The sequence below is a fragment of the Micromesistius poutassou genome (genome assembly GCF_964030765.1).
Source record: "Micromesistius poutassou genome assembly, chromosome: 3".
Taxonomy (NCBI): domain Eukaryota; kingdom Metazoa; phylum Chordata; class Actinopteri; order Gadiformes; family Gadidae; genus Micromesistius; species Micromesistius poutassou.
The window spans coordinates 23,280,573-23,292,961 of NC_140273.1; the positions used below are offsets into that span (position 1 = coordinate 23,280,573).

Below are 12,389 nucleotides of genomic sequence, written 5' to 3' on the forward strand. Positions count from 1 at the left end.
TTCTGCAATGCTACTTTTTGAATTCACAGACACACGCATACACGCACGCATGCACAAACCTTCATACACACAAAGACATCTATATGCACATAACCCCATGAACAAGAACAGACAACATGTCCATGCACACATTATATTGACCAGGATGTGATATGATGTGTTAGCGTTATGACACTAAGGATCCAGGCTTTACTGCAATGGGTCAGCCAGTGAGCCACAGCAATATTAATTCCAGGTTTGCACCTGGCCAAAACTGCCATAGGGTAGGGGTTTGATTCCCTCTGGGGTCGCCCATGCTAAGAACATATGAAAACACAGCATTGGAAGACGGTTTGGATGAAAGATTTAATTGCATAATATTGAGTAAACATTATTCTTTAATATCATTCTTAAATATGAACATTTGGATTGTAAAAACAAAAGAGATGCATTTATTAAAGAAGAAGTTTAGAAATTCCAATTCTGGTTTGTCGCTATAACTGCAATTTTGTGGTTCAGAATTTAAATAAATGTAATTAAATCTAGAAACAGAATGAAACTCAGGTCATCTCATTGTTCTGACAATCACACCTCACCGAATACGCAGAGAGATAACCGCAACATTTCCACATGGACAGCCAATCACAAGTTGTTTTTAATATCTCCGCCTTCAGTCAAAAGGGACATTCAGTGAAAGTATCAAATGTCTTTACTCCTCAGCAGATCATCAACATGAGCTGGATGTATGTCTTTCTTCCTCTTCTCTTGGGTAAAATATTTATGTTTACATTTCTACTTCAATAATACAAGAGTTGTATATGATGTCCTGTGTAAGGATTGATTGGTATTTGGTGTTTTAAAATCACATTGATATAGCACCATATGTTGCTCCATATTGCTGCACATTTTATCTTATTACTAATTGAATATATTTTTAATTCAAGGTGCTGTTGTGTCCTGTCAGGACGTACTCTCTAACCCAGTAGTGGAGCTGACCGTGAGACCAGGAGAAAACGTTACTCTATACTGTGACTGTAAAGACTCACATCGTGCAAATCATGTTTGGTACAGGAACTGTTCTCATGAAAATCAGCCAACACTTACTCTGAATTGGCCGGCCAGATATCATGGCATTTTTGATTATGGAGAGTATGGAAGCCATTTCTACCATTTAAATATGAAGTGGAACGATTCGTCAAAATCATTCAACTTACTGATTAAGAACATCACTGATTCTCACCTTGGTCTTTACTACTGTGGAACTGAAGATCTGAATGGAACTCTAGGGAAAAAAGGATACAAGGAAAAATATATCTACACATATGGTAATATAATCACAAGGATTTTGTTCGGTAAGTGGACTTTTTTTTTGGTCAAATTCATTAATAGGAATTCAAATTATTATCAAATGTCGGAATAATATGCAAATGTTTTGCATGTCAAGCAATTTTTAAAGATTGGCAGCTTATGGAGACATTTGTGCCACTACAGACTCCACATTTACAATTACTATGAATATCCTGCACTTTTAAGATAAAGTTCAGGACAATTGTAGAGGCTAGAGAGCGTATTGATTCATTAAATGTTGAATTAATTCAGTTTTCTTCTATTATATACAACATTTAAATGTATTAATTGATGAAAACATCAAACTAAATCAACCAGTATCCTTCAGCCAAGCTTTAGGCCCTTTCCCTCGAGGCGACTTACCCCCGGTAATGAGTTCACCGACGGGGAGAGGGGGGAGCGACCAGGGCTGAGGTGGGCTCTGATGGTTGTTTAGTGTGGGGGTCTAGAGACACGTCAATGTGCTGCCCCCCTTGGGTTAGGAGGGCAAAGACATTTTCAAACCAGTTTATTATTATCCGGCCTGCCTGCGTCGTGTAGAGGGATGTTGAAAGGTGCAGAAAGAACGTAGAAAGGTGCAAACTAGTGTGCAGTATTCTTTACATAACAATATCTTTATAAATATCCCTATCCAAGATGCCTCTGCTGCAGGTGCTGGAGACTCTGCTGGTCCAGACTGTGGACTGTGCTGGATGCTGCTGGCCATCCTGTGTCCCTCCTCTGCTCTTCTCCTCTCCCTCCTCTCATCCTTGGTCGTCTACCTCCGCTGCAGAAGGAAAGGTAGCGTATGTATCTCTGTTAACTGTCATCTTCTGTATCTTGAGAACAACTACACTACATAATGTCTTCTGTAGGAGCAGTAACTGTCTCCCTGGTCTGGTTTTGTGGCGTAATATTGACTGTTGTGTTTCGTTAAGATGAAGACCTCCATGTTGCTCAGGGAACACCCAGCAGTAGAGATGGTAGGAACCAGGTAACGTATAGTTCATATACTTCTGTACATTTGTGATGTAATGGTAGAGGACAGTGTGGAGTACATGTACATGTTATGGTGGAGCGCTGTACACAGATGTTGACATCAATGGACCCAATGTTCAGCAAGAGTCAGGTGTTATTAGACGCAGGAAGAGAAGTACATTCAGCAGAGCTTAATGTGGTTGAGTCCCTTCACTGTAACAAGGGACACACGATTTCAACACAATTTTGAGAAACCAGCCGTAGTAATCTATATTTTGAAAACCCCCAAAACACGTGGCTAGCTTCAGCAATAGCTCTGCCCTGTCATCACAGAGGACTCAGCTCAGTGAGCCACCAGGCAGAGTGTGGGCAGGTATGTTGACAGACAGTTAGGCCATCCCATCGTTTCATTTGGGCTGAATGAAATGATTGGACGGATTTATTACAGGCAGTTTGGGGATGATGTCATGGATTAGCAAAGTATAACGTATGTTGATGATGTAATGGTACATCAGAGTGCAAAGTATGTTGATGATGTAATGGTACATCAGAGTGCAAAGTATGTTGATGATGTAATATTAATAGTTGTCTCTCTCAGGATGAAGACGGCCTGTGTTACGCTGCACTGGATATCCCTCTACGTTCTCAGAGACCTAAAAAGAAGAGAGTCCAACCGTCAGAGTTCAGCACCTACTCAGACATCAATACTAAGAGGACGTGACCATGACCAAGTCTTTGAATACAAACACAAGGACTCTACTTCCTCTAACTTAAGTTTCTCTGCAGTACTGCCCAGATGAGGATGAAATAATTATGCAAGTCTTAAGATAATGCAATAGAGTGAAAGTTAAGTGTTTTTATGATTTATAAATATGTCACTTACATTGGCAAACACATGTTCATTAAAACAAATTCACCCATACATTAAACAATTGAACAAAAGTTTAAATAACTGTCTTTAACTTCCTTGTGGATTATCATCACCATATACTGTTTGCATATTGTTTGTCAATAGTATAAATCAGAGAATACATTTTTGACTGTTTACTCTCTACATTAGTAGATATTGTGTGTTGTACATTGTTTACTATAAAGCTATATTGGAAATATTAGCCTCTTTGTCTCTGTGTGTATCAGGTTAAGAAACCGTGACCTGGCTATGAAGCTGTCTTTTCTGTAATGTCTTATTAGCAAATTACGACGAAGCTCAGAGAATGACGTAGGCGATAGATTTTTTAAAGTAATTGATACATTTCATCATAGTGTGGTGAATTTTAGGGAAAAAATGTATAATTTGAAAAAATAAGTGTCATTTACCATCTAGGAATTTGAAATAACTTTTCTCATTTTATTTCATAATGTATCTCTTGAGAGTGTTTGGTCAACAAGTAGAGCAAATGTCTTTTAGGGGATTGTTGAAGATGAATTGAACAGGGTTCCTCTGTTAGTGAAACGGTAGCGTCATGTTATTCAGTAACCTTGAACACATTGCACATACGTGAGAGCAGCCAATCCAGGTACTCTGAGTGCGGTATGGCCGTCCCTTTTTGTGTGAAAGCAACCCGCTTATTTGACTGGTGGTCAATTCAAATGTTGAGGTCTTTGCCAACTGAATAGCATAAATAAAAATACTGTGTTGCTTTTCGGCTATCAGGAGCCAACAGCTTATGGTCAATCAGGCCAACGATTTGTACCGTGGCTCTTTGCTCAACGCTCTCCTGTGGTGTCCAAGCTTGGTTTAACAGTGACCGGCTGTTCTTTGCTCTGGTTACAGATTAGTTAATATCCTGCCCCCTAACCACTGGTAACCCGTGCTGTTCAGTATATCAACCGTCTCTTACCCTTCACTTTGCGTTGATTGCACAGGTTATGTGTAATAATATTGTGTGCGATATTACCCTCAATGGTTGTCTGTCTCTTCCTATGCTCTGAATATGTGATCAGATAGACCATCAGACTGGAAGAACAGAGTGAGATGTTTGTTGTAGCCTGCTTCTACAGTTGTTTACCCAGAAACCCCAATATGAAACTCTACCACCAATGACAGCCAGTGGAAACATTTGTGGTTTCTGCACACAGTCCAACCTGCAATGCTACTTATAGACAGGCTGAGGCTATAACACACACACACACACACACACACACACACACACACACACACACACACACACACACACACACACACACACACACACACACATGTGATTGCACATAAACAGATGAACAAGAAACAGAGAAAATGTTGATTCCACACTCACACTCCATTGTTCCGCATGGGCGAGATGAGTAACAGAAATAAGTGACCCTGGGCCGAGGGTTGAAGCGTGTTCACCACCACATGGAGACACGGATGTACAGAGGCCGCTAACATGATGACATCACCTCTGTGTGGACGGCCACAATGTCAGGGCCTCTGAGTGTGTGAGGGGATCCTCCCATATAGACAGAGCTGAACTCCCCTTCTTTGTGCGTGCGTGCGTGCGTGTGTGTGTGTGTGTGTGTGTGTGTGTGTGTGTGTGTGTGTGTGTGTGTGTGTGTGTGTGTGTGTGTGTGTGTGTGTTTTCTTGAGAGCCTCTAATAAGACATGTTGGTGTAAGCTGTAATGGACATTTCCATAAGACATGTTGTTCACCAGACACTAAGACACTGTGACCCCTTAGTCATTATCTATAGTAACCATTTGACTGTTTGTACCGCGCTCAGGTGCAGCAACACCACGAGCTCCATCCTGAGATGGCTGACAGGAGTAGTGTTATCTGCAGCCTCAAGGACGTCTCCCTGCTTCAACTCTGGAGGGGGCCCACTGTTGGGCCACACCACAGCGCTTCAACCTCTGCATGCTTGTGTTGTGTGGCCTCTCTGTGCAGAACCACTTTTATCTTTTACTATTTTTACCCTTTGTTATAATAAACTCTTTACGTTTGTTCTGAGTTGCGTTGTCAATACAGTTTGAAGAATGTCTACCACAAAGCTTCAAGGACCTGCTGAGCCACGATGCTTGGTATGAAACTTGGTATGTTCCTTTGGCCGGACAACCTCGCAAACAAACAGCTCTGAAATTCATTCTTTAGTTTTCAACGATGAACATAGGAATAGAACCAGGAGGCCTGTCTTTATGTTCATGAAAGACTAAACCCCATTCTGTCTGGGTCAAACCAAGAGTTGGTGAACATTTCAGCGGGTTTTCACAGAGCGGTCAATCGGCTGCACAACCTTAGCTCTAGTAAGTGTGACTGTTACGGCCCGAGGGAGGGGAACCCAAACACACGGCAACAGACGAGGGTTGTAACGTCCAAATGTTAATTTGCTGTGAATGAGCAGAGGCTGGTTGGTGTGGAAGTCCAGCTGGGTCGGGGTGGAAACCGGGAAGGTGGCGTCGGAGGACAGAAGTGGGAAGATCAGGATGGAAGCAGAGGGTTAGAACCCGACAATCCTTAATGTAGGAACGAAGAGACATGGGAGTCAGGAACGCTACAAACAAGCTAGACTGTTTGACGATCTGGTGATGAACGGTTGTGAAGCCGGGGTTGATAAACAGGAGTTGATTATGATGATCCACAGGTGTGTATGGGTGAGTAGGAGAAGGTGGAGTCCGGAGAAGATCCTAGCTCCAGGATCTACGGCAGACGGCGCAACAGTGACGTGGAAACTCTAAGCCTAAGAGCACAGTGTACGCTGATACGTGATAACATGACCTGTTACCCGACTGCAGCAAGTGCTACGACCACCAGTGGTTTTTTGTTTTTCAGCTACAGGATGCCATTGTGGTTTTCCTGTGTACTTCTCAATCATTTATTGTAAGCATGTTCACTCCATTTCCCATTTGTTGAGAGGTGCACAGAGTGTGGTGGTGTTAAAGTTCCAGGAGCGATTTGATCAAAATGCTTGAGACAGAGAACATGGACACCGAGTGCAAATAATAAAGGGGTTTACTGAGGGCTACAAAGGAGATATAGAAGGACATAGGATTTACTTCGTAGGGGTCCATCAAAATGGATGAACAACCCCTCTCATGGTCTTAGGTATCTTGACTCTAACCCCCTCTGCTGATGGCCTGAAGCCACATATCTCCTATTTTACTGTCCTTCCCTCTTTAGGGGAGTGAAGGAAACATAATAAACATGAGGCAGCAGCTTTAAGGCACAGTGCCACTAGAATAAACCTTATAGCACTGGCCCTTAATGCAGTGCTTCTTTTCACCCACAAGGGGGCGTGGATGTTCTGACCTCAGGAAAGTGACAAATGCCTGCTCTCGTCTTTAGGGGCAGTAAAGGGCTGATTATGGTTCCACGTCGATGCAACGCAAGTATGGAGGTAGATTTGTGTCTTTATTATGCAATCAAACAGAATAGGTTTGAGAGCAAAACTTTCCACACTGCAATCAAAAAATAGATTTGAGAGCAAAACTATCGACACTGCAATCAAAAAATGTTTTATTGCAAGTAAAATAAATGTGATAAAAAATGTATTAATGGGAATCCAAAAGTTTTGTTTGCAAATCCAAAAGTTTTGTTTGCGAATCCAAAAGTTTTGTTTGCGAATCCAAAAGTTTTGCTTGTGAATCCAAAAGTTTTGCTTGCGAATCCAAAAGTTTTGCTTGCGAATCCAAAAGTTTTGCTTGCTGTTGAGCTGAATCTCGTGGGCGGGACCTACGCCGAAAGATGTAAGACACGTCTCTATTGGCCAGTCTCGATCGGAGTGACAGCTTGGCAACATCCACAGTTAGTAACGAGAGAGGGAGTTTTGAAGTCCATGATGAGACCGAGCGGGACTCGGGAGCGGAGTTGCCAAGCTGTCACTCCGATCGAGACTGGCCAATAGAGACGTGTCTTACATCTTTCGGCGTAGGTCCTGCCCACGAGATTCAGCTAAATAAATAAATAGAGAACTATTTTTACTATAGAAATGTATTATTAATTCAAATTATTATCAGATGTAGGGATAATATGCAAACGTATTGCATGTCAAGAACTTTTAAAGATGGGCAGGAAGTGCTGATTGGAGACATTTGTGCCACTTAATAGATTTACCAATTATACCATTACATTTACATTCACAATTCCTACAAATATCCTGCATTTTTAACTGCAGATTAAAGTGCAGGACATTTGTAGAGGCTAGAAAGCGTATTGATTCATTCAACGTTTAATTAATTTATTGTCATTCTTCTATTATATTCAAAAATGTATTTTAGTTATTCATGAAAATATCAAAATAAATCAACCAGTATCCTTCAGCCAAGCTTTAGGCCCTTTCCCTCGAGGCGACTTACCCCCGGTAATGAGTTCACCGACGGGGAGAGGGGGGAGCGACCAGGGCTGAGGTGGGCTCTGATGGTTGTTTAGTGTGGGGGTCTAGAGACACGTCAATGTGGTTCTAGACCCCGGGCCTGACTGCGTCGTGGGGACTGAGACTGAAATCGGCGATGACGGTGGGAACAGCCAATGGGACGAAACAAATGATCCTCATAACGGATGAAGAGGACGTGTTCCCCTGAGATTTGAGTTTTCAGTTTTCAGAGATGGAGCAGATAATGGGACAGTAGTCATCGTGTGTGTACCCCTGCATGCTCCCTGTTGACCACCACTGATCGTCCAGACCAGTCGTATAGTGTCTAACTGCCAAAGTCATTCCCACCTTTAATAGCCACTAGGGGGCGTTCAGGAGTTCTATCCTGAACAATGGTCAAACAAACAGAACTTCTATCAACCAAGATTGTAAAAAGGTAAGAACTAGCACTGCTGATTTGTACACAATGATATGTCCTTAAATATCCCTATGGTGCAGGTGCTGGAGACCCTGGTCCTGCTGGTCCTGCTGGTCCTGCTGGTCCAGACTGTGGACCGTGCTGGATGCTGCTGGTCACCCTGTGTCCCTCCTCTGCTCTCCTCTCTTTGTTCCTCTACTTCCTCTGCAGTCACATGGGTAGAACATCATGTGCTTCTATTCACTGGAAGTCTTTCTGCACTTCATTTGATTGCGTTGTCTCTTGTAATTCTAACTCAGTCTGTGTTTCAGTTCGTGCCGTAAAAGACCGTGGCGTCTCTCAGGAAACGGAACCTTTAACACCGCAACATGAGGTATCTGATAGTACAGCTCTCCCATTAAATGATATAAACACCCTGTTCTATTAAGAAGTGTGCTCAGTAGTTGTACTGTCCTAATGTCACGTTGTGTCCGTCTCTCACACGCAGGAGGAAAACTACAGCCGTGTGTTTTATGCTGTGTTGAAAACTCCACAACACAAAGGACCTCACAGCTTCTCCGCCCGCAGTACGAGTGGGGTTTGAGAGGCGGATTGGTTAGGGTTCCACCACAACACACACAGCGCAACGCACACACATAGACTCACACCAACACACAGACACACAGTCGCACACACTAACACACATGTTTGTATGTATTGTAATTCCCTTGTGGTTCTTGTTATTTTTATACCTTAAAGTCTATTCAACTTGGATTAATGTACAATATGTTACACAAAAAACCTTGAAATATGCATTTGTATATCATTTTAGACCCAAAAGTAACCTGTCTATTATATGTTTTGATCACATGTATGAATAAATAAATAAAATCCAAAGATGTTGTGTGACAGTTTCTTTTGAATAATCTCTTTCATACTTAATTTAAGTCTTAATGAAAGACCTAGACTCGTAAGAAATCTATATGGGATAGATTATATCCCAAAAATCAATATTGAGCAATATTTGACATCTCTCCTGCTGCCTTGGATCTACGATGAAGAAATCTGAAGCCTTTGCAGGATTGTGTTCTGATGAGACACCGTCTGAATACAACAGGGTCAGTACAGCTATAGCTTCTTACCCTGGATGGTTCTTACCTGGATGAGTTAAAACACCAGAACTAGGAAGTTAAGGAAAACTAGCAACTGGTTGAAGCGGTTCTGGAACCTGATTTCCTGAGTTCTATTTCTTGAGTCAGGTGTTGTCTGATAAACTCTGGGGTCTTTAGTGGCTGGAGTTGGTACAGGGTCAAGATGTGAAACAAAATGAGAGCTCAGTTGTTGCTATTTTAATCTTAATCAATTTATTTTGATACAATGGGCTTACAATATATCTAACAATAATATATATACATACGTAGGCACTGACAGTCAATTAATCCAGGAAATGTTCACAAAAAAAAGTTTTACTCGTGTTCCCCGCTGTGGGAAAATCTTTAAATATGGATACAACTCAAGCCCCTAGAGGTTGGAAAATATAGCGAGACGCGCATAGTGTAGGTTAACTCAAGGAAAGTCAATGTAGACTGTAAATATTGGTCAAAAGATGATCTAAACAGAGTTGAGTTTGCTGCGCTCCCTCTTCTCCCTGTTATTTCAAACAAACAATGTTTACTTTAACATGGATTCAAAAAAAAAAAGTGTCCAAAGAATAGCATTTTATTTCATAAAATCAATTCAACATGTTTTCAAGATGGGCCACTATGCTGATCGGAAATATTTGTGCCATTTACTAGAGTTATAAATTATACCCTTTACATTACAATTCTTACATTACATGTAAGAGAAGGTTTTCTTTGGGCCGAGTTGGTGCAAAGAATGAACAAGGTTACTAATGTCGCTTTTCCACCGACAGTATCAGCTCCACTCGACTCAACTTGCCTCGACTCGACTCGGTTTGGTTCCAGGCACGTCGTGTTTCCATCTCTTCAATGTGGGCGGGTCGTAGAAAAGAACCTCTCCACCATGGGCGGGTCGTCATTAGGTTTTAATCACGGGAGACGCGATTCCTGGGAAATCTGAATCTGATCAAGACTATTTCCTGATTCCCGGGAAAGGTTATGATGGGAAATAAAATAAAATAAAAAGCGCAATGACTGCGTGTCTATTGTTGTCATACGGTAACGTTGATGGAGGTGAAGCCCTGGGAAAGGAACGACACAAAAACTAAACAGCGAAACGCTGATCCGGGTCCGTGGACTCCAGCCACGCCGGACACACACAACCACGCGCAGCTTAACTCTAGCCCCGGGAAAGGAGCGACACACACGGCGAAACGCTGATCAGTGTCCCCCTCGGGAGCGGGTCCGTGGACTCCAACCACGCCGGACACAACTTAACTTTGAGTGATTATTCCCATTTACAGCCGCTGGCCAATCAGTTACCAGCAGCCTGTTTACGTCACACAAAAGTACCTACTCCGCTCGCTTGGAACCTCGACGGAGGTAGTACTAAAAAAAGTACCCGGTACTAGCTACCGGGTACTTTTTTTGCCAATGGAAATGCAAAAAAAGGCGGGGCGAGTCGAGTCGAGTCGAGCTGGTGCTGTCGGTGGAAAAGCGGCATCTATGGTACCATCATATTATTGAGGAACCTTGAACACATTGCACATTGGTGCAGTAATGCGTCATACTCATTTCTTCATAACAGACCTAAACACAGACTGAAAAAATACAAAAATCCTAGGAGCCACAGCATGAGGCCCTGGTTGTGTCCTGTCTGTGTTGCATCACTGCATCTTTCCACTAGAGGTCAGGCTTTTCTTAATGACGCCAGTTTGTACGGCAATGGCTTAAAAGGCCCCTATTCAACTCCCAGGTGTGAGTGTGATTAGCAATACAAGACGTTCAAAATAAACCCTATCAACACAGACATTTACATCGATAGTCGGGCGTTATAATTGGTTTGCCTCGGGTGTACTGTGGAGTGGGTAAAACTTTTTATTGGCAGGCTAGCAGTTCCCCTCGACTTGCGCTAGCCTAGCACCAGCGATTTCTGCAACTAGAAGGACTGAATGAGACGTGTTGAAAACGGTCTCCAGTGATCAATAACACACTGGCTCAACTGGAAATGAGACCCGATGTCCAAACTCCTGAACTGCCCCTTTAAGTCTTCTTCTATGATGCCGACTTCACTGGCACCGTCGAAGAGAGCGGCGTGGCGGCACCGGCGTGCTGCTGGAAGCGCCGCCGGGCAGGAGGAGCAGAGAGGCCTGACCTCTGTGGGCTCCGTGGGGCAGGAGGAGGAGCAGAGAGGCCTGACCTCTGTGGGCTCCGCCGTGGGGCAGGAGGAGGAGCAGAGAGGCCTGACCTCTGTGGGCTCCGCCGGGCAGGAGGAGCAGAGAGGCCTGACCTCTGTGGGCTCTGTCACGCTGCAGGAGGAGCAGAGAGGCCTGACCTCTGTGGGCTCCGTGGGGCAGGAGGAGGAGCAGAGAGGCCTGACCTCTGTGGGCTCCGTGGGGCAGGAGGAGCAGAGAGGCCTGACCTCTGTGGGCTCCGTGGGGCAGGAGGAGCAGAGAGGCCTGACCTCTGTGGGCTCCGTGGGGCAGGAGGAGCAGAGAGGCCTGACCTCTGTGGGCTCCGTCGCGCCGTGGGGCAGGAGGAGCAGAGAGGCCTGACCTCTGTGGGCTCCGCGGGGCAGGAGGAGCAGAGAGGCCTGACCTCTGTGGGCTCCGCGGGGCAGGAGGAGCAGAGAGGCCTGACCTCTGTGGGCTCCGCGGGGCAGGAGGAGCAGAGAGGCCTGACCTCTGTGGGCTCCACCGTGGGGCAGGAGGAGCAGAGAGGCCTGACCTCTGTGGGCTCCACCGTGGGGCAGGAGGAGCAGAGAGGCCTGACCTCTGTGGGCTCCGTGGGGCAGGAGGAGCAGAGAGGCCTGACCTCTGTGGGCTCCGTGGGGCAGGAGGAGGAGCAGAGAGGCCTGACCTCTGTGGGCTCCGTCACACCACAGGAGGAGCAGAGAGGCCTGACCTCTGTGGGCTCCGTCACGCCGCCGCCGCGTTTCTTCATCGCAGTCCAAGTAGTTGACTGGTTTCAGCAATTGCTGAAAGCAAAGGGAGGACGAACGCTGCTCTGCGCCGCGTTATATACACGGCGCCGTGGGGAGTGTGGGCGGGGCCCACGTTGATTGGTTCATAGCTGAAATTTTCAGTGCGAGCGAGCACGCGCACGGGACAAGCCCATGAGGCGAAGCCCAGACGGCGTAGCCTACATGAAGTATGGTGTGTTCCAGACGCCTCGGACACCAGCCTTCCGAGGTCCAAGTGGGGAAATCTCCCAGCTTTCTTGCGGCATTTCTCGGAGGCACGCCCCCTTTTGGTCCAGAATTCTGATAGCTGACCGAGTGATGTGATGAGGCTCTCAAC

At 44.8% G+C, this 12,389-nt stretch overlaps 1 protein-coding gene across 1 annotated transcript; it reads left to right on the forward strand.

Moving 5' to 3' along the window:
• Positions 1-609: 609 nt before the first annotated feature.
• Positions 610-8,573, forward strand: LOC311341164 (uncharacterized protein; the record flags this gene model as incomplete). The annotated part of the gene is made up of 5 exons (XM_084466053.1): positions 610-748; positions 924-1,331; positions 8,071-8,208; positions 8,290-8,363; positions 8,478-8,573. 5 exons carry the CDS (start codon positions 610-612, stop codon positions 8,571-8,573), a joined length of 855 nt encoding a protein of 284 aa, XP_084322179.1.
• Positions 8,574-12,389: the final 3,816 nt, after the last annotated feature.